Source organism: Crocodylus siamensis, chromosome 4 (genome assembly GCF_052110815.1).
Source record: "Crocodylus siamensis isolate JL-2025a chromosome 4, ASM5211081v1, whole genome shotgun sequence".
Taxonomy (NCBI): Eukaryota; Metazoa; Chordata; order Crocodylia; family Crocodylidae; genus Crocodylus; species Crocodylus siamensis.
This window is the reverse complement of record NC_143398.1, coordinates 155,929,835-155,951,968: the sequence shown is the minus strand read 5'-3', so window position 1 is coordinate 155,951,968 and position 22,134 is coordinate 155,929,835. Positions and strand designations below refer to the sequence as shown.

Here is a 22,134-nt window from a genome sequence, read left to right as displayed (position 1 = left end):
TAACAGAAACTCTACCCTCAATCACAGTCAACCCAGACTACCCCTGGCTCAGATATCAGGCTTCTAGTAGGCTGGGCTTTACCTCTTTTGGTCACATGGCCTTCACCTTGCCCAGGGGTTCCTAATTAGTCCAGTAGTCAGTCTGCTTTCAGGTGCTGCTGCAACTGAAACCACTGAGCTGCAGCCACTGCCCTTCCACCTGCCTGGAGCTTTCTCTGCCTGTGCCCATGCAGCTAGCACTCTGGCAGCCCCCATCTGCACTTCAGCTCTTTGTAGCTTCCCCTGGCTGCTTGCTACTCTGCAGCTGGTTCTTGCTGAGCTGCCTACCTAATTGCAGCCCTCCAATGTTGGCTTCCTACCCTCCAAGCAGCAGTCGTTAGGGGACCCTGCTACAAAGCAAAGGATTGGGAAGGGGCTCAGGGCCTGGCTTGTCCAACCCCTGTAGGGATGCAGGATCCTCACCCAAGCCAGGTGGCTCCCCCTTCACTGAGCAGAGGATCCATGCCCCAGTTAGCACTCACTGCCACCCAGGATCTCCTCTCTTCTAGCATGGACATGCTTGCATTCAAGAGCAGGCTGTGGGTGGGGCAGAACTGTGTGGGAAGGGGCAGCACCAGTGTTTATGTCTCTAGAGGAGGAAGCTGCATCCCCCCCTCTGCCCACCCAGTACCCCACATGCCCTTCATAGCTGTCCAAGGTGGGTGTAAGCCAGCCCAGCTCAGACCCTTGCTTACAAAGGTAGTGTATTCACTTTCTGTGTGCAGGGGCCAGACAGTGATGGGTTATCCCCGGACAGCCAACTGGCCTGTGGCTTCCACAGTGGGAAGGGGCAGGGATCTAGGGGTACATGGAGCTGAGCTGCTCTGCAAACTCCTTGTGTCCCAGTCATGATGGCTGTGAAACCTTACAGCTCGCCAGCCTGGGGCCACTCACCACCCACACAGATAACATTCGAGCAGCATCACTTTGGCTGAAAGGGACTGCTTATCTCATGTGCCAGGGAGAGGCAGCAAGATGGCACCTGGAGCCCTGATGAGGCTAGCACCCAGTGGTGATTCATCCTATGCTCTCACTTACTTCTTGCTGTCTCAGAAGATGCCCTCGGAAGGGTACATCTTGTGTGGCAGTTTCCCTTGAGTCTGGGATCCTGTCAGCCCTCCCAGCTCCGTCTTTCCCAGGCACTGGCTTTCCCTGACAGACCTCTTCTCCCTCATGCTCCGACCTGAGCAGAAAGGAACACGCTCAGAGGTACTGGCAGAGGGGACCAAACCCATAATAATCCTCAGCATCACACTCAAAGACCCTGTCTGCAGCTCTCTTAAGCTGCACAGAAGGGCCCTGAGCCACTGATGCCCACCCAACATGCTACCAGCAGATGACATGAGGACAAGACAGCAGTGAAATGTCACGCTAGTTTATTTGCAAAAGGCTGGCAGTGCCCATGGTGTCCCCAGGCAGGGTGCAGCTTGGGGCCATGCAGAGGGTGTTTAAAAGTGTTTATTTATACATGGCTCCAGAGGTTGAGTCCTGGGGGTTTGCCCCCCACTCAGGGATCCTGTCCCCCTCCCACCCCTGCAGGGAGCCAGCTCCCCCAGCCACCTCAGTAGAAGCTCTTTGCTGCCACCAGGTCTTGGCTCTTGGTAGAGTCCTTCCCCATCTTTCCCATGCACTCCCTGATGCCACTGGGGTCAGCGTCAGAAGCTCCCCGCGCTGGAGTCGGCTGGGTATCTGTGCCCGAGGGACAGCCTGATGCATTGCGGCAGGCCAAGACTGGGTGCTCTGGTGCCAGCTCAGCCCGCCTGCCCATCGTGAGGATGCCGGCCGCATGGTTGCCCGAGCCCTGAAGCAGGCGGTAGAGCCGGCTCTGGAAGGGCTGCGAGCCACTCTTTCTCTTGCCCAGGGTGAGGATGCCGGCAGCATGGTTGCCCATGCCATGCAGTAGGTCATAGATGCGGCACGAGCAGGTCTTCTGGCGACAGCAATCAGGAACACCCTGCCGAGCCACAGCCAGGGAACAGAGCAAGAAGAGGAGCAGGAGGCAGGCAGCTTTCTGGAGCTGTGAAGGGGCAGGGCAGATTAGTGTAGGAGCAGGGTGGCTGAGAAGCAGGGCTGGCAGTCACAGGGTTAATCCTGACATGTACCCCCACACTTCAAAATCCAAGCTGGGGGACTCAGGGGGTCTATCCAGCCCAGTGCCAGCCCCCCAGCTGCTGCACAGGGAAGTGCAGAGACAGAATATAACCCACCCCCAAGAAGGGCTGGCTGGGATCCCTGGGACCAGTACTTCTTGGCCTGAAGCTTCTGTGACTGTCTGTCCCCTTGACAAGTCCTAGGGCAGGGTTGGGCAAAATATGGTCCATGGGCCAGATTCAGCCCACCAAGAGATTTTATTCAGCCAGCGGTGGGGGTCTCAGCCCCTCCTGACCCAGGTGCCCAGGCTGTGGTGTGTGTTGCAGGTCCCACTGCCTTAAGTTGGGGGTGGCGCGGCAGTCAGGCTCTGCTTCCAGGCAGTCCCATGGCAGCACCTTCCAGCTGCTGCTACTAGTGTCTCTGTTGCTGCCAGACCCAGACCCGCTGCCTGGGCACCCTGGCCTGTCTGCCCTGCACCCACCTCCAGGGGCACTGGGCAACAGGGCGGGGTCTCCATGGAGACCAGCCCAGGACCCGTGCAGGCAGGGCACACTCAGCCTGGCAGATGGGACAGAGCTGCAGGTGCATGGAAAGCAGCATCTAGGAGTGGGACAGGCAGGCAGGGCTGGGACTGTGGGTTAGTGACAGTGTAGGGCCAGGGCTCAGGCTCAGGGCAGAGCCATGATCCACCGCCTGCATGTCCCTGCAATGGGCACCAGTTCTGCAGGCAGGGATGTGCAGGGAGTGGATCGTGGCTCTGTCCTGGGCCCTGGTCCTGTGCTGGCCCCAGCCCCAGCCCTGCCTGTCCATCCATACTGCACCCAGATGCCACTCCTCACCCACCTGCAGCCCTATCCCATCCATCCAGCTGAGCATGCCCAACCTGCAGGGGTCCCAGACTGGTCTCCATGGAGACCCTGGGGCCAGGCTGGGATCACCAGGCAGTGACAGCACAGGGCTGGGGCCCAAGCAAGAGCCTCATAGGGAGTTTTGGTGGGCTTTTGATGGCCAAGAAATTGGGGGGCAGCTGCTGACCTGCCCTGCAGCAGCTCACCAGAACTCCCTAAGTGGCCCTCTCGCCCAAATAATTGTCCACCCCAGCCCGAGGGGAGATCCTCCTCCTCCTCCTGCCTGGTCACAGAAGGTTCCCGCCTCTCCCTGCCAGCTGCAGGCACAGAGCTCCCGTTGTCACTCACTGCCCTGTCCCACTTGGATGCCATTCCTAATGTCGCCACCTTTGCACTCAGCCCAGGGGGCACTCTCTCCTAATGGCTCCACCTTTGGCTAGTCCAACATCACAAGGCTCCTCCATGGGTCACCTGCCCCCATGGATTGGAACAGAACCAGGAGTCTTGGCTTCTAGCCCCCTCACTCTATTAGCAATGACATCGGTCCCCCTCCCAGAGACAGGTTGAGGCTTTGAGCTTCCCCCCAGCCCCATGAAACCTTGGTCCCCTCTCAGAGACCCAAGGGTCAGAGCTGGGCTAGGCTGCTCATGCCAGTTTGCCTAGGGGAGCACATGGCTGGGGTCAGGGGGTCCCTACACCCCATACTGGAGCTGGGCTGGCAGGACTTGCCCAGTGAATTCAGCAGGGCAGGGATCCCCAGCCTCTGGCTGTCACTGGATTTCAGGCAACACACCCTATCCTGGTCAGAGGTCCTGCGCTCTGTTCCCCACCCGTCTGTCCACTCCTGTCCCTCCCACCCCCATGCCACCCTTCCGCGAGCATCTTCTCCTCTGCAGCTCCCTGCAGCCTCCATGAGCCTCCCGGCCTGGCTCTGCCCAATGCGTGACCTCAGGGCCCTGGGAGACGTACCTTGGCATTTGGCGCTTCCATTGTTCCAAGGTGTCTTCAGGTGGTTGAGCAGAGATGTGGCATGACCAGCCGTGGGAGACAAGGTGTAGAGACACCCTGAGTTGCTCTCCCAGCAGCCCAGCCTTTTATAGGGCTGCACTCCCTGGAGGCCCATTCACAGCCCTTTCCAGCCCAGGGACAATGGCACTGCCAAAAATACCTCTTGGATATGGAGGGGCCAGGGCTGCAGAAAGGGCTGGTCTCCGGGAGACCCGCTCCCATTGTTCCTGGTAGCCTGGAGACCGGTCTGGCCTTTCCCCTCATTTGTGGTGCCTCATTATGCAGGGTGTCCGACTCCCTGCGTAGCCCGGTGCTAATGAGTCTGTAATTTCCTAAGGAATCTGCCGTCTAAGCAGCACAAAAGGGCGGAAGGTCAGTGCTGAGGAGGGAGCAGAGGGTGGGCAGGATGGTCCTGGCTGGCTGTAGACAATGATGGCTCTTGAGGCAGGCATGGGGGGCTTATTTGTCTGGGCCCTATTAAACTAATTACCTCTACACAAAGGGGAATGGCCAGCCAAACCCAGACCTTGTCACTTCCTGCTGTGTTGGAGGGACTGGCATGGCATCCATGGCCTGGCTCTGCTGGAAGCTCCCCCTTTACCCTCATCTCCATCCCCAAAAGACCACCCCCACCCACCAGCCCTCATGGCTGGAGCAGCCCTTACCTCTGCTGAGGCTTCAAGCACTCAGGCAGCACTCTGGCTTCATGACTTGTGAGGAAGCATTTATCCCCCCTTTGGCTCCACCTGGATCTGACACAGAGCTCAAGGTGGTAGAAGCTGCATCCAGCTGCGTCATGCACAGAGCCAAGAGGGCATCAGACCTTCACCCTGCAGAAGGGACCTCTGCACCCAGCCACCTCAGCATCCAGCCACCTCAGCATCCTGCAGAGCATGATCCGGGCAAACCAGGCAGAGCTTAAGGAGGCATCTGCTGATGGGGATGCCCCATAGGCAAAGCCAGTCATCCCAGGGCAAGCCCTATATCCCCCTCTTCAGAAGCTTGTGACAAGTCCACAAAAGCCAAGACCCATTGTACAGGGTTCTTTGCAGTCACAAGGGGTGGTTTGTGCCCCCATTGCACCCCTTGGCTGCCCATCCAGCCCTGCCCAGAGAAAGGGCACAGTCCAGGCATCAGGATGAAAGAGACACCCACTACACAACCATGACCACCAGAATGAACATAGGGCTGGCAGCTTGGGAGTTAAACACACTATCTCCACTCACCTGTCAGCCACCATCAGCAGTGAGGTGATGCATCTGCCTGGCTGTTCCCAGGCAATCAGAGCTCCTGAAGGGAAGGAGGCTGGAGGCTTTATCCAGCCCATTCTGGTGGGAACCCAAGGAGCATCCCAGGCTGTGCAGGACTGTGTCAACCACACCAGCACTCAAGGGAAAGAGAAGGCACTGCCTCTGGTCCTTCCTAAGAGGGCAAGGCCTCTTGTTGCCACAATGACAATCTATCTAATGAGCATGGTAGGCAGGGGAAAAGTTTACATGGATGTCCCTGCTGCCATCAGCTTGGACTAGGGCTCCCAAGCGAGGGTTTCCAGCTGCCCAGGAGCTTGACTGTGAGAGGGAGCATCTGCAGGCTGGAGGGGACAGGGTGGTGCAACTGTCTGTGCAACATGAGGTAGAGCTGCATGCACAACAGGTCTAGCTTGAGGTTGGCATCTAGGGAGATAAGCTGCAATGGAAGGGCTAGGAAGCAGAGGTGCCCCCTGCACATCACCAGTGGTCCAGGCACCCCATCTCCTAGGTCAGGTCCTGTTCTGTGAGAGCAGGGATGGGTGGGGGGCAGGTGTTCAGTGCAATGGGAGCAGGGCCCAAACCAAGACTGGTACTGACTTTCCCCCCTGTGCCAACCTCAGCTAAGGGCACAGGGCCCCTAACAGGGGGCAGCAGAAAGGAGCTGCCAGAGTGCATCTGCTCTGAGGATGAGCTGGGGGGCTTGAAGGCCCAGCCCTCCCACAGGCACTGGATGAAGCTTGGTCTTGCTGCCTATGCAGGACCAGGCTCAACAGGGAGAAATCAGGGCTGGGTTCTGAGCCTCCAGGTGTTGGGAGACTTCACACTGGCAAGGGGTGGGGGCTCTGCCAGCAGAGATATCACCTAATTGCTTTTATACTGGGGGAAGCATTACTGGGTAGAGCTGGCAGGGGGCTTGTGGTTGGGGCAGGCTCTCCATGTGGCAGGAGCCAAGGGGGGCGGGGGGAAGAAACACAGCCTTGGTACTCCCCAGGGGACACAGAGCAGAAGCTTCAGGGTGAGCTGCTGTCAGACCAGCAACAGTAAAGCCTGCAGAGACAAGCCCCATGCTGTGCTGGGGGAACATATATGGCAGTGCCAACATCCCGATCCAGGGGGGTTTGCAGTGCGGGGTCACTACCAAGATAGAGGGATGCCAGGACTCCATGGGGCAGCTGCATATCGCAGTCAACAGAAGTGTATCCCAAGGTGCCTCTTCTCTGCATCACCTGCCCTAGGTCTGGACCCAGCCTCCACAGATGGCCATGGCACCCCCAGTGGCCCTGCATGTCCTGCTTGCTCCCCTCTGCCCTCTCAGGGTATCACCCTGTTATCCTGTGCCATGCCTGGATGCTGAGATTGGTCTCTGAGGGCACTCTCTCCCAATGTGAGTTTTCTGGACACACAGTTTCACTCACTGTGGGACTCCAGTCCCCTTTGAGACTCTCCTCCCTTGCACTGGGCTCTGCCAGCCTGAGCTGGGGCCCTCTAGGCACTGACTGGCTTAAGGGCTTTAATCATGACCTCCTGCCACCTTAGACATATACATGTCTCTCAGTTTTCACTGGAACACTGACCCTATCCAGATCTCATCCCTCTGAGCCCCTTGCTCTTCCTGGGCTGTTACCCTTAGCCTAGGAGTTCCTTAGCCTTGGCCCACACAACCAGCTGAATCCCAAACGCTTGCAGGGCTCAGTCTTGGTCTCAGCTCCTTCCCTAATCACACTCTGACCCCCCTGGGCCATCTCAGCTCTAGCCCTCACAGCCCCCAGGGTTCCAGACTGTGGCAAGGCACTTATTTGGGTTTCAGCCCTCTATATCATGGAGTGCCCCTCCAGGCACCCCACCCATGGCCTACATACCACCCCTATCAGCCCACCAAAACCTCCCATCTCCTGAGTCTCCAGGTCCCCACAGCTTCCAGTCCTCTACCACCAAGTCCCTCAAGCTTCCCTGGAATGACTGGACTCCCTGCGTTAGCAGCCTGGGCTTTCAGGAGCTCTGTCCTCCACAAATCAGGGCCAGAGTACCCCTCCAGCTCTAGAGTCAGGTTTTAAGTACTCTGGGTGCCATTCCTCTCTGGTCACCTAACCTCTGACTAGCTCAGGTGGTTCTGCTCAGCCTATGACTTATCCTGCTCTGCTCTACTGCCGTCTGCCCAGCTGTCTCCCATCTGCTCCTGAGCTACCTGTCTGCTTGCAGGCCTGCCCAGTGGCTTGTTGCAGTACTTCTTGCCTCAGGTAGCTGTCTGTAGCCTTCCTCTATATCTGTTCCAGTGCTGCTTACTTCTCTGCAGCTGGCCCCCGAGAGACAGTCTTCTAATGCTACCCTCCTAGTCCCTAAGTAACAGGGATTAGAGGCCCCTGCTATCCTCTTCCTCCTCCTCCTTCCTGGACCCCCTTTGCACTGCAGCCTGTCACCACAGAAGTGACAGTGAGGGGGAACCATGCAGAGAATAGACTTACATGCTGCTTCCAATTTTGTGCTCAGTCCCCCTGACCTCCAGCTTCGTCTTCCCTGCCTCATGGCTGCCCTGACCCAGGGACCCCCACTGGGGATAAGCAGGCCCCTATCCCCACACAACAGGAAGATTTCTGCTGTTGGCATAGCCTCCCCCTGGCCAGATCTCCTTCCCCTCCCCACCAGAAATACCAGCCGGGAGCATGGAAACAGGAACAGCCGTGGCATCAGCTTGGGGTCTAACACTCTTTATAACACTCTGCTGCTTGGAGCCTACACACCACACACCCAGGGATAGTGGAGGTGGGGAGATGTCATGCCCAGCTTTCCCCTGCCTGTGGATCCAGCCTGAGCACTGGGGACTCCAGCTGGGCCAGACCCACTGATCGGAGCACTCCCAGGAAGCAGAGGTGGGCCAAAGCCATGCAGCCCCATTTCACTGCCCACCCCCACCCCTACCCCCACCCAGCTCAACCTGTCTTAGCGTAGATGCCTCTAAACATGGACCTCATCCCAGAGGGAAAGTCAATATGGTTTCCCTGCTGGTCAGCCCATGTTTCTCTTTGCCTCCAGCTGGTTGGTCCAGGGCAGGTCTGGATCTCTACCCCATGGCTAAGCCATGTCTACAAGCCTCCCACCTGCAGCCTCTGAGCGACATCTGTGGATGGGGCAGCCCCTAAGCACTGACTCCTAAGAATGAACGCCTTAGGTGGAATCCACACCCCAGGGGTCCTGGCAGGACAGCCACTGGGAATGCTGGTCTGGACGGCAGGTAGGAAAGCTGGGACCATCCCAGCTATGTTGGCTGCTCCCCACTGCCTGAGGCAGCTCATCTGGTTTGTCCCAGATCTGATGAACACCCAGCAGACCTGAGAGCCAGGCCAGGGTCCTCAGCAAATGAGGCGAGTCAGAAAGGGCAGCTATGACCTCTGGGCCAGTGCGTGGACAAGTGCTAGTGATGCACATGCATGCACACACATACACATGTACATACATGCACACATATGCACGTACATACACGCATGCATGTGTGTGCACACATGCACACACATGCACATATGCATGCACGCACATGCGCACGCACACACATGCTCTCAGGGCCCCTTCTGAATCTAGCTACCTGCAGCAGGATGGAGCCTTTCATTAGAAAGCAGCAGCAAGGCAGGAGAGGAGGTGAGGCCAGGGGAAGCACAGAAGAAAGCTCAGAGCTGTGGGGATAAGGATCAGACTGACTTCCAGACAGCCTGGCACTAGCTGCTCCTCACTTCTCACCTCTTTTCGGCTCTGAACCTCCTTCCAGCTCCAAAGAACCTCTGTCCATACAGGGACTCTGCTGGTGCCTGTGTGGACTGCACCCACATGTATTCTGCCTCGACTCTGTAGGAGCCACAAATTCATCTGCCAGGTCTCAGTGAGATATCACCTCCCTTGTGCCTGGGCTGCTCAAGGGGCCCAGCAGAGTCCTATCAGCCCCTTGCTAACACTCCTTGAAGGACACCCCATGAATGGCCAGCTGTAGCGCTGCCAAGAATGCCACTGCCAAGTCTTTAAAATTCATGATAAAAAGCCGTCAAGCTGGCTGGAGTCTCTGGACACAAGGGGCCAAGGGTGCCCCCACAGTCCCGGGTCTGAGGCACTGGGGCAGCCATGGGGCCTCCGCCTGCTGGCTGGACCACTCTCTCAGTCCAGGCCCCAGTGCCCCACACCGCGGTCAGCAAGATGCCACGTCACTGCCTCCTTCTGTCTCAGGAATGGGCTCCAGTGGGGTCCGGACCCGGCTGGGTTCTGGGGAGGCTGAGCCATTCCTGCCGATGCCACAGGACTGTCCGGCATTGTGGATCTGCCACAGGTTGTCCAGTGCCTCTGCCTTGGCCTGTTTGAGCAAGTCAGCTTGGCCCTGCAGCAGGGGAAAAGCCAAGGGTCAGGTGGGGGCAGGGGGTGTTACGGCCCATCAGCACAGCCCCCAAGGCAGTCCCCTCCCCATCTCAGGGCTGGAGGTAGGAATGGAGGCTGGGTTTTGCTGTGGTCTCCTCACCTTTGGGGCAAAACTCATCCTGCAGCAGAGGCTGGAGCACAGAAAGCAAGGGTCCCTTCTGTTAGCCAGGGCTCAGGCTGCAACAGGGGCTAGGGGATGGCCAGCTATCCCCCCCCACTCACTGCACGTGAAGGCCACAGCATGATAGGACTGTGCCCCTCCCCTGGCCATTGCTCTGGAGCTGCCCAGATCCAAAAGAACCTGGCCCTGGGGGTGCCTACCCTCACGCATCTTCTGTACCAGATAGCACCAGCACTGGCCAGAGCCTTTGACAGCTGGAGGATGGCAGAGCCTAGGGTGGTGGCGGCACTGTCTCTTGTCACTGAGCAGTGTTGACTCCCTCACCCAATTCTGGGGAGACTGGCTGGACTGTTGCCTCTGGTGCCACCTGAAATCCCAGAGTAGTACTGGAGCTCCATGCCTTCCTGCTCAGAACCATGCAGGTCACATGGCAAGGTACAGTCCAGCAGCAAGCAGGATCTACACATGGGGCAGGGAACCAGCTGCCCCCTATACTGCCCCAGGTCATGGGAAAGAGAGGTGAAGTTGGGGAGAGCTTTTCATGTAGCTCCAATGTTTATGTATTGCCAAAACAGCCCGGGGGCACCTTACCAAGGGGGCCCCACAAATCAGTTATGCAGGGAGAGCAATGACACCAGGTGGGATTCAGAGGCAGTAGCTGCCCTAGCTCAGCACTGAGAAGGGGAAAGACACCAGAGGCTTTGAGCTGGCACTGGGACTTGAAGGCCCACCCACTCCATGGCTGTGAGCTGGGGTCAAACCCAGGACCTCTAGCATTCAGAGCACGGACAAGGGGCACTAGCTAAAGGAGTGGCTCCATCAGCTGGCCACAGAGTAGGCTGTTATCCTGTGTGTGGGCAGCCTCCTTAGAGATGCATGATGCAGCTGAGGCACTGGATGATGCTCAGCTCCCTGCTCCACCCCATCCCCCACCCAGCTGCATGGTATTCACTCTGCAAATGGATTTACTCTCACAGCCTCCACTGGCCTGGACACTGACTCAAGGTTCCTCTGCCCCAGCTGGAGCATGCTCTGGGCACAGCCTGCAATGCCCACAAGATGGCAGCACTGCACTGCCGCATGGCTCCCAGGCCATCCCAGCCAGAACCGGAGAGCTCCCACCTACCATGTGCTCCAGACTCCTGCATTGAGAAGCCCCAGATCCCACACAACTGCTTTTACCCACACACCCTGGGGCATCCTCACTCTAGAAACCAGCATATAGCAGCCAGGCCTGGGAGAGATGGAGGGTGCAGGACACTGGGGTTCACCCTACCCTTCCAAGAACAGCCCATGGGATCCTTGCTTGGACGGCTCCTTGAGCAGGGAAGGATGGCAGCTCAATATTGCACTCAAGTAGGGTGACCACCTTTTCAAAACACAAAAGCAGCACGCCAGGCCTCCTTGCCCAGCTCTGTCCTCCAATGCTGGGTCCTGCCCACTGGGTCGCAGAAGGCCCCGGGGAAGGGTGGGGAGCCCTAAATCTACAGCAGGCAGCCTGCATCCACTCTTGCCCCAAGCAAAAATATGTAAGGGAGGCACATGCCCCACATGCCTCCATCCCTGGGAGTAGGGTGAACACCCATCCCTAATTAGCCCAGACAGTCCTGTAATGGGAACATCAAGTCCTGGTCCCAGGCTGTATGACTCTGGGATAATATTTGTCCCCCATTTGCAGTGCTGTGCATGGATCTGGGTTTTCCATTCACCATGAAAAAACATGGGAAAATGGCAGGTTTCCCCTTGCAGGCTGACAGCATCTCCCTATGAAAGAGAGTACTTGGACTGCGGAGAATGGGACACAGAGTGCCATGAGCATGACCGCACACATGCACGTGGCCAGGAATACACCCAGGCAGCATGGAGAGCAGTTTCCTACAGGTAACTCTGTGGGGGAGAGGGGACATAGGAGGAGCAGGGGGGGCAGACTGAGGCTCCCAAAGTGAGGCACAGAGTGGGGCAAGGGCTGGGGGTGCTGCCTAGCTGGGGCAGTGAATAGGGCCTATGGCAAGGGCACTGGTGGCTCATCCAGGGGGCAGAGGGTGCAGCTCCCCACCACTGTATACACTCCTGGGGGAAGGCCATGGGGGAGATATGCCCTCCAGATTTGGGTGAGGGGTGGGGCTGGATGTGGGCTGCCCACTGCGGACTCAGGGCTTCTTGCCTTGCTGTCCTCCCACTAGCCCTGCCATGGCAGAAGCGGGGGAGGGAGGGGGAGGACAGGTGGGCATGTGTCCCACCCTTCCATTTTGAAAAGGTGGTCATCCTATCCAGGTGTGCACACAGTGGCAGGGAGCTGCCCCCCCCCCAACACCCCCTGGACAAGCTGCCCATGGCTCCGTAGCTCTGTTCTGCTCCCCGGCTGATCCCTGCAGCTGTGCATTTCAGCCCGGGCCCCATGCAATGCCCTGGCCAGGCAGCACCCCCGGCCCCCAACCCTGCCCCACTCCCTCCCTCACCTTGGGGGCCTCAATATGCTCCGCCGCCCCCTCCTCCATGTTGCCTATTCCCCCCTCCTCCCATAGACTTACCTGAAGGCAGCTGGGGGAGCTGTTCTCCACTGCTGCCTGACTGTATTGCTGGCCATGTACGTGTGTGCGCACACACAAGCATGTAGTGCCCCCTGAAACCTGCTACCCCCAGCCCCAAGCAGCAAGCAGAAAAAGCCAGATCCCTACACGTGATACTGCTACGGTTTGATTGTGTGGAGGGGAATCTGGGACAAATACAGTCCTACAGTCATTCAGTCTTGGACCCGGATTTGAACATTATATTTCAAGACTGTCCCGCCCAATTAGGGATGGGTGGTCACCCTGCACTCAAGGGCAGCATCCCACTCTGCAGTCTGCCTTGAAAACCAGACTGCCCCAGCTACCCCCTGCAGACAGCTCATGCAAAGGTAGGCAGAGAGTAGGCCCAGGGGTACCCAGCACCATGCTAGAGAAGAGCCACTGCAACAGTGGGCTGCTCACTGAAACCCAGAGCCTGGAGGCACATCCAGGGGCCATTCTGCTCCTGGCTTCTGGCCCAGCTCCAAGTCCCTGCTGCACAGCTGCAGTCAGCAGAAAAGCTCTTTTCCCTTAGGGAGGTGACTTCTGGCTCTAGCCCCAGCGCAGACTGGGAGAGCAGCGTGCCTGGTCCAAGGATGGGGGTAATGAAGATGCTGGGGGGAGGCAGAGATAGCAGAGCCAGGGCCCTGTGTCAGTTAAGGAGGGGCAGAGGAGGGGTCAGTGGCACAGCCCTCCACCCCTACTAGATCATTGACTTACTTCCCTGCCCCTTCGCTGCAGCTGAGAGGCTACGCTCACTGCCAGTGCACCACCCCCACAGCCCACACCACATCAGCACCACCAGCCTCAACTCAGCCAGTTCCCAGGGGAGTCTGTTCCCAGGGGAGTCTGGGCCTGTAGCAGGTGGCCTATAGGGCTGAGCATTGGGCTGGTTCTGCAGAGCTACAGACAGCTGTGACTACCCCAGAGGCCTACTACATGGTCTGATGTGCCGCTCCCAGCACTAGCCCAGCACTAGCCCAGCAAGTGGGGAGTGGGGCCTAAAAGGTAGAGCGCTGGACTGAGAGCCAGGACTCCCAGGTTCTGGATCAGTCTCTGCTACTAACTCTCCTGCTAAAGGGCTCCCCTTTGCCTCCTTTGGCTTGTTCCCCTGGTAGAAGGGCTTGGGGCGAAGGGAGAGAATCTCTGTTTGCCAGGTGCTGTGCAAAGGCACAGGACAGGCCCTGCAATCGCTCTTCACAGGCCCTGGTGTCACGGGCTGATGCCTTGCTCTGCAGCAGCTGCGGGGAGAACAATTGTTTCACCATGCCCTGGCTTTGTCAGATGTCACAGCACCCTGGGGAGAGGAAGCAGGGTCTGGTGCTTTGCCTTGACAAAGCACCTCACAGGCAGGCCTCAGCTCTCACTCTTGCCCCGCTCTGTAGCTAGGGAAACTTAGGCATGGGAGAGGCAGGGAGACCCTCACTGCAGCAGAGCTGGGAGCAGCACTCCTGGCTCTCACTTGTGCTGGTCTTTGGGTTCCAGGCTCAGCCACCCCTGGGCAACTGGGCACTTCTCTGTGCCCTACAGCAGCCAGGGCCCAATGTTACCTTCAGCACAGTGATGTTCCACGCAAAACTCTCCAGTGCCTTCTGCAGCTTCCTGCCCTTTAGCCCCTCCTTGGCCTCCAGCCGGTGTAGCTCTTTGTGGAAATCCATCCCTGAGAGGCAGAGCACAGGGGATAGTGTCACACACATGCCCATCGAGCCAGGGCCACGGCATCATCACAGGTGGAGATCCAGAAGATGCTGCTGGGCAGGGCATGGGCCGCCAGCACCAATAAGCTGGCAAGGAGACAGCCCCAGGGGTTACAGCAAAGCCAGAGGCAAAGTGCCCAGGACTAGGTTTGTACTGTGACTGTCCTGCACCGCACTGTGCATTGCGAAGGCCAGAAGGGCACCAGCCCTGGGACAGCACTCATTTGGCCAAGGGGGAGGGGAAGGGGCAGAGGGGAACAGCTGGGATCAGCACAGAGCTGCCCAAGCTGGCTGCACCCGCACAGTGCCAGAGAGCTCCCCACAAACACACTCCCACTCAGCAGCAGCAGTAGCTTCTGTTGCCCTGAGCTCCACATGTACCAGAGTCTGAGGCCAGGGCACAGACAAATTGTCCTCTGCATCCTGCCCCTTCATGCTGCTCTGCCAGTTAAAAGGGCCCCTTTTTTGCTCCCCTCCCCCCTCAAGCCAAAAGAGATGCCCTGCCATGGTGCTGCTAGCCAGGGGCACCCTGAGGTGGAGAAGTGCGGGAGGCAGGTCTGTGTCTGTGCCACGTTGGGTGTGGGGCATATCACATCTCCAGCTGGGAGGAGATGCCCTTCCAGAGCACGCCAAGGGACGTGGGGCTGTTTCCTGCTGACTCGCCAGCAGCCCACAGCTGAGTTAGCAACTTAGAGCCATGTCCTCTTGCTCTTCATGCTGAGCAACAAGGGACTGATCTTTGGAGCAGGACAAGTGCCTTGTACCCCCATAGTCCATTCTCGAGCACAGCTACCAAATCCCACAGCTAGAGGAGGGTGAAAGCCTGCCAGGGGGAGGAGCACTCCTTGCCAGCCTCCCCTGCAGGAACCAGTTGCTCCCAGCCTTCACCTTGCAGCAAATCCAGCCATGTGCCATGTGCCATGGCTACAAAGCAGCCTGTGGGGGGAGCTCTGGGGCAGAGGGCAGCTGAGGGCCAGGGGCAGCAGGAGCAGGGTACAGTGTTGCAGGGCTGCCTGTGGGGCTTGGAGACATATTAGGATGCAGACACTGAGGTGTGGGGGGCACAGGCAGCAGAAGGCCAGAGCTAACAGGGCTTAGCCCCCTCCCAAACTAATTTGCAGCAGCTGGCAACGGCTGCAGCACCATGATGCCACTGTCCTGCTTGGCACCACTGCTATACCCCTCTTGCTGCAGCGCTACACCCAGCACCCCTGCCACATGCTCCTCCACCGCCAGTGCATGTCAGCCCTGCAACAGCCCTCAGCCCCTCCAAATAATATTTTCTCCCACTGCTACCAGTGGGAGGCATTGCATGTGAGGGCTGCATGGCTTGGGGGACAGCGCTGTGCTTGGGGGCAGAGATGGGCCTGCAGAGGTTTGGGGTTGGGAGGGGAGTTCAGGAGGGAGGATTCATGTTTTGTGGGAGAAAGGAAGAAACCACGGAATGTGTCACCATCCCTAGAACAAGAGCAGGGACCCATCCCCACTGTACCAGTCCTAGATGCCCTGTCCACAGCAGCCCACGGGGCATCCCAGCACATCCTGGTGCTATGGCGCACCTCCAGCCCACAAAGGGTCCTGCACACTGTGCTCCTCCTTCCCACGCAGAGTGCCTGGTCCCCTTCTGACCCCCATTTATTAACCCTTCCCCTGGCACCAGTAGGCAGGCTCTCTGGGCAGGCACAGGACAGGCTCTGGGCTTGCTAACTCTCCTGATGGTAACAGGAGCTGGCAGGAGAGCCGGCTAGGAAGTGAGGAGTCTGGGAAGCCTCAGACCATCCCAAGAAGGGCAGGGCTGGAAGACCCAGTGGCTGTGACACTGGGAACAGGCTCCAGGGAAATGAATGGAGACAAAGCCAGGAGCAACCAGCATCAAGCTTGAACATGAAGGGTGCCCTGGCACTACACGCCACTGGCCAAAAACCCAGGAGTAACAGTGTGCTAAGGAGTGTCTCTGCCAACTCAGTACATGCTGCCCCATACCTCAGGAGTGACCCATCACACAGCACACACATCCCCACTGCACTCCAGAATCCCAGTGGGACCTTCCCTGAGCTCACCTTGTCCAAATCTCTCCCATTCAGGGAGGAAATCGTGTTGCTCGCTGGGACCCAGTGGTTGCGTACACGAGGAGCTGAACACGCCCCATGCGGAGCCCTCATCAGCACGTTCTATATTTACCTCTCTCTGACGCAGTGCACATGTCAGGCCCACGCAAGGTCACCCACACAACTGCAGATCGCCCACTCGCCATCAATCAGCCCCCTCAGAGCCATACCAACTTCCTAGCAGGGGGCTTGCTGGGACCCATGGGGCCCAGTGAGCAAGGCAGGGCCCAGAGCCTGGGCCATGAGAAAGAGTATCTTCCAGCTCTGTGCTGATCACCCCAGGCCCAAGGGACAGCAATGACATCTGACTCAGGCTAAGAGGTGCAAGCAGCTAAGCTAGGGGGCTCGCCTGCCACACCCCCAGGGGCTGGAGGCATCGGCCCTGCCCTGCTCTTCCTGCCTGACAGCTGCCACCAGGGAGGACCTGGGAAGGCAGCTTGCTCCTGCTGGGTGATGGATTGGGAAGGCTCTGCCCAGGGGCTGGGTGTTCCTGGCAGGTGCTGTGCCTCCTGCAGAGGCTAGGCCACGCTGCCTGTTTCTGGTGCACAGAGCCAGCTGCAAGCTCCCTGGGGCGGGCATATGGGAGCTTGGCTATGGGGCCCAGCATGGTTAGGCTGTGGGAGCCAGGCCACATTAGATTTGTGCTAGCTACCTCTTTGGCAAGGAAGCAAGGGCTGGAATGGACCAGGGAACCATCCCCTCTGCGCCTGGAGTCTTCCTGGAGTAGGATGAGGCAAATGGTAGGGAGATGCTGGCTGGGGATGCCCTCCTTGTTGATCCTGCACCTTCCCCAGCAGTAAATCCTAGATGTACCTGCTGTGTGCCCTAGGGGACACTGCAGCACTGCTGGGGGGTGCACTCTTTGGATTCTGCCTGAACTAAACCATAGCCAGAAACCCCTAGGTAGGGCAAAGAGACAGAGGCAGGAAGGAGAGAGAACATAGGGATGGGGCAGGGGGAGAAGGCAGTAGCCTAAACTAGGGCAGAGGGAGCTAGAGTGGAGGACAGGAAAGAGCAGCCTGACCCCAGCCCTTCCTGGGCAGAGCAAACTGGGGAGCATGGGCACTGGCCTAGCTGGGAGCCCCATCCTAGCCTGGCTGACCCATACCACCCAGGTTGCTTATAGCATTCCAGGGATGTGGCTCTCCCAGAGATATTGATAGCCAAGCTGCCGCAGACTCCAGCTTAGGCCTGCTATCTATAGCCATGGGGCACTTGTGGGAGGGGCTGCAGTGCTGCTTCCATTGGCACTTGGCTCAGTGGTGTGTCACTGTACATGCAGAGCACTGCGAAGCTGGAGCTGCGGGGCACCTGCAGGCTGGAGACATGGCAAGGATAGCAGGGGGATGCAGGTCTGGACGGAGTGGCGCTGGCAAGGCTGGGAAGAGCATAGACCCCAGGATAGACACAGCCGGGGTTATGGATTGGAACTGAGGGGCACTGGTAAGGCTGAGCCTGAGAGCGACCCCAGGGCTAGGACAGAAGGTAGCTTTGGGGAGGCATGGCAGAGCCAGGGGCAAGAGACAGCCCAGAATTGGGTTAGCAGTGTCTGTGGCTCAGGCATGAAGGGCACCAGCAGAGCAGTGTCAGGGAAGCCAGGCTAGGGTCAATACACAGGGCCCCTGGCAGAGCTCAGAGGTGGGGGCAAGGCAGTCTGACAGCAGCACCTGCCTGTGTGGGTTCAACCATGTGTCTTTTATGTCATCATATGCAGTTGCCACTTCTCCCGTCAGCCCCAGTCTGTTATTGCTGATGCTAATTATATTCTGGCGTTTGGCAGCTAATGACTCCTCTCCGCTTCCTCATCAGCCTCCTTTGTGCTGCTCCGAACTTCTCCCCCTCCCCACACAGGGCCCATTACTGCCCACCTGCTAGTGCCCGGCTCTGCTGGGAGACAAAGCTCATGGGGAGGCTGCTCCTGGCAAAGGCATCCTGCAATTGCAGGTCACATCCCCTCTCACACCCCTGGTGCCCCAAGGGATTTCGGCTTCACACAAGCTATTTCTGGGAGCTGCACACCCGCTCCATGGATTGGGTGTCTCAGTAGAAAGTGGCCCAGTCTGGGAGCTGACATCTGGGAGATGGGGCAGGCTCCTGCTGTTTCTCTGCTTCCTCCCCCCAGCCCAGGCACATGTGAAAACCACAGCAGGCTGGGCATAGGGCCTGCAGAGTGTGAGCCACTCAGAGCGGCCCCAGCATGGCAGCAGGAAATGGCTCTCCCAGAGCTAGCTGGGGCCATATGACCATCTCCACCACATCCCATCCGCCACTAGCTCTGCACACTGGGCTGCCCCAGCAGTAGGCTCAGAAGACAGAAATGCCCCCATCATCACACAGCCACTGCCCCTCACAGTGGGCTAACCAGAGCCAAACCACAGTCACATGCCCTCTAGGGCAGCCAAAGAGATGCCCCACACTCCCTCCCTGGGCACGTGCACTCCCCTCCATCCCCCCTCACCCATACATGACTACCTGTGGAGCCCAGCTGCTACAGCACCCCACAGTGTTTTTGCTAGGACCCACATGCAGGCATGCCACAGAGTAGTGATGGCTCTTGCCCTCCACACAGTAAAGCAACAGGCCATGAGCCTCAGGATGACTGCATCCCCTCTAAGCAAGGTCAAAGCAGCAGCTCCATTTGGCAGGCACCATCACTTCTGCCCATACTGCACTAGCAAGGGAAGGCCAAGATGACCTGGTGCTGGGGTCTGGGATGGGTCATAGGGCCTTTCCCCTGGGGTAGAGAGAGGAGGCAGGCTCCAGCCTAAACTTGCTGGCACGTGTCACTCCATAGCAGCACAAAGGCCAGCCCCTCTGACTCCTGGGGGGTGTCAATCCCCAGACACCTTTCCCCCATTCCCAGACACCAGAGACCTGCTAAGGTACTTCAGGGCCAATATGCCCAGCTCCCTTGGTGCAACAGGGCTGGCATATTCTCCCTATGCTCCTCCTGGGCCTCTGCCATGTTGCCCCTGCCTGGACACACCTGCTTGCTGGGCTTGGATGAGTTTGCTGTATACTGCGTCGGCGGATTCAATCAGGGTCCGGCTGGTCTGGATCATCTGGAGGGAGGAGAAATGGCAGTGAGGGGGCTGGGCTGCAGACTGTTCAGCCCCCTCTCTTCCCCTCCCTCCCTCCCCCATCCCTACCTCGACTCCAGGAGCTAGCACCTGCGGGAGAAACTTGGTGCCAATATTCAGAAGCCGTGCTGGACCTCCTGTACACATGCTACAGGTGTGCATGCGTTCGAGCACCAACCCCCCCGTGCAGTCCAACCTCCCCTCAGCTCTGGCCCTTCAGCCCAGCACGTTCCCTTTGCATCCAGGGGAAGGGGACGCTCCTGGCAGAGGTGGGAGGGATTCTACCCTCTGCCAGGATGGTCAGTGAACCATATCCCCTGCCAGGCCCAGCTCCGCTGGTCCCAACAATGGCTCAGACCAGGTGCTGCACAGCTCACGTCTGGCCAGACGCCAGGCCTCCTCAGAACACAAAGGAAGGAAGCGGCTCCGGCTTCTGCTATTAATGGGATTTCTCCTGCCAGGCGGGATCACGTCTCCGCAGGACGCCTGGTGACCCAGCAAGTAACCCCAAGGAGCACTGGAGTGGGGGAGGGCTGTGGCGCCAGCACAGACACTGCTACTATGGAACAATGTCTTGGGGTAGGGGAGGAGAGGGGTGCACTTCCCACCCCCTGGCAGACTTAGAAGGGAGGATCCAGCGACAGACCCCCCCCAAACCTATGCCAAGGCAGGGGTCATGTGTGCGCAGGGAAGGGGTGGTCATGCTGCAGCTCCAGCACTGGGGAACCCAGTCTCCAGGGCTGTGCTGATGTAAGGGATCCTGAGGGGGCTGCAGGTAGGGCCAGGGCTGCTTCTTGGAGCTGCTGGGTCACAGCTCCAGAGTGAGTCATTTGGGAAGCCATGCAGTGCAGCACGTGGCAAAATAAATCACGGTCCTTTCCCTGCCCAGCTGGGGCTTCGTCCTCTCTCCTGGGAAGAGGCCAGGGCAGAGGGTGGTGCTGGCTTGTTCCCTGCAAACTAGCCTAGGCACTGGGGGAAAAGGGACAGGCAAGGAAGCACCCATTAACCACCCAAAGGGCTGGGACCCTCCTACTGCTGCTGGGGGTCAGACTAAGTGCCCTCCAGTTCAGCCCAAAGCAGGCAGCCCCAGCTGCAGCCAGCTCAGCATGGCCCCCGCCTGGCCCAATACCACTATTGTGGGGGGAAGAAGGGACGGGAGGCCTGGCTGCAGGGGAAGGTGCTTACAGTCTCGTAGGCGGTGAGCACTTTGCGCAGCAGCTCGGGGATGGGTCCCTGGGCCTCCATGGCCGGGTACTGCTCACCCAGGTTGAGTGTGACGGTGGGGGCACCCTCGCTGTGCAGAAGCCACGTGGCCACTGTCAAGATGCACTGCTTCATGTTGGCCGCTGGCGTGAGCCCACACAGCTCCTTGAAGGACACCAGAGCATTCTGTAGGCAGGAGAAGGGCAGTGGGACTGGCAGCAGGTGCCTTACTAGCGAGGGAGAGGAGGGTGGGCAGCTCCTGCCCAGTGTCCCCAGCTGGGACCCCGGGCAGCCATCTGCTTGTGGATGGAGTGAGCTGTGTCCCCTGCCCCAGGGCACTGAGTCAGAGCTACCCTGTACTGATTCCCCTCTCCCCAACCGCCTTTCCTTCCCTTCCCTCCCCTGTCCCTCCCTTAAGCACCATTCAGAAACCCCAGGCCTGCCCAACAGCCTCAGACCTCTGTACCAGCTCCCATGCCCTCCATAGACAGGAGGCACTGGGAGATGCGCAACCATGCCAGCCCTTCTCTCCCTCCTCCAAGTTGCTCACTTTCCCTATGGCTCCCATCATTGGACCTCCCCGCCATGAGACCTTCCCTGGTCTCTCTCTGTTGGGCAGCTGCTCCCCACCCCCAGAATTGCTCTGCCAGACCCAATGCACTGGGTGCTCCTGAAGGGCAAGTGTGCAGGGGGCCACAGGGCTGGGCATCACTCTTGTGCCCACTGTCTCCATCCCAATCAGAGCACCAGACAGCTCCTTCTTTGCCCAGCTGCACCCCTGACCCAACTCCCTTTCTTGCTCTGGGAGAGGGAGGTATCCAGGAGATGACTTTGCTAGGGGCACAGACAGCAAGCGGTGAGGAGGGAGGGGGAGGGTTGGGGGACACAGCCCTTGCCCCTGGCCTGTCTCTTCCACTGTACTGCTGCCTGCCCAGTGGTTCACTCCAGTGTTCAGTGGCTGTGAAAACCCGACCAGTGGAAGGCCAGAGGGCAGCCGTTCTACAAGGCACAAGGCAACAGGGAACGGGGCCTAAAGAGAGACATGCCAGCAGAGACAGCACAAATCTCAGCCCTGGGCCCTGGAGCCAAAGTGGATGACAGCGCCAAGGTCCCAGTGCAGCAATGGCTTGAGCATGTTCCCAAGGACAGAGACTGACTCCAGGCCCAGAGCCAGTGCTAGGAGCCAGCTGTGGGGTGGGGATGCTGCACTGGAACTGCTCCAGATGCATAGTGCTCAAGCCCAGGAGCTGCTGGCACCATATCCTCACCCCCAGACCTGCCCTTAATCCCACTCTGTTCTGCTTGAATATTGAACTGCAGAGCAAGAAAAGCAGGGGCACGAGGGCCTTGCCTGTTGGGTAGCTGGACCCAGAGCCCCCGGCTGGCACTGAGGCCACTTGGGATAGAAAAAAGGGCAACACTGTCCTGTTGCTACATTGCTAGCTGAAAAGTTCAGTCATGAGGCTGCTCAGGGGTGCATGCACCCCACAGCGGGTAGCTGTGGAAGGGGCTGCTAAGGTGCCGCTCAAAGCTCAGCTTTGCCCTGGTGACTCCTTTGCTCAATCCCCACGTTACAGGGGGGAAACTGAGGCAGTGGTTCAGTGGCCCACCCAAGGCTGTACAACAACTCAGTGGCAGAGGCAAGATGAGAAGAGAGAGAAGGGTCCAACCTCTAGCCCTCGTGCACCAACCCATCAGACCCCACGTCCCTCCCTGAGCTGGGGATAGAGCCCAGGAATCCTGAATCC

At 58.7% G+C, this 22,134-nt stretch overlaps 2 protein-coding genes across 5 annotated transcripts in view; both read right to left on the bottom strand.

Moving 5' to 3' along the window:
- Positions 1-1,412: 1,412 nt before the first annotated feature.
- HCRT (hypocretin neuropeptide precursor) lies at positions 1,413-9,098 on the bottom strand. Of its 2 annotated transcripts, none has more exons than XM_090044372.1 (2): positions 8,966-9,098; positions 1,413-2,056 (listed from the first exon to the last, which is right to left on the bottom strand). In XM_090044372.1, exons 1-2 carry the CDS (start codon positions 9,089-9,091, stop codon positions 1,601-1,603), a joined length of 582 nt encoding a protein of 193 aa, XP_089900498.1. In that variant the 5' UTR covers positions 9,092-9,098; the 3' UTR covers positions 1,413-1,600. The 2 variants fall into 2 exon arrangements, with proteins under 2 accessions (XP_089900498.1, XP_089900499.1); XM_090044373.1 differs by lacking the exon at positions 8,966-9,098 and adding an exon at positions 3,948-4,083.
- Positions 9,099-9,395: 297 nt separating this feature from the next.
- Positions 9,396-22,134, bottom strand: part of LOC149866864 (inactive phospholipase C-like protein 2) — a 35,312-nt gene continuing 22,573 nt past the window's right edge. Inside the window, exons 3-6 of one of the 3 annotated variants that reach the window (XM_090044368.1) lie at positions 20,369-20,572; positions 19,090-19,165; positions 13,849-13,958; positions 9,396-9,590 (exon numbers count right to left, since the gene is read on the bottom strand). In XM_090044368.1, the coding sequence (XP_089900494.1) occupies positions 9,405-9,590; positions 13,849-13,958; positions 19,090-19,165; positions 20,369-20,572 (576 nt within the window). In that variant the 3' untranslated portion in view covers positions 9,396-9,404. The remainder of the gene's footprint in view (positions 9,591-13,848; positions 13,959-19,089; positions 19,166-20,368; positions 20,573-22,134) is intronic. The other 2 variants (XM_090044369.1, XM_090044370.1) reach the window with 2 other exon arrangements.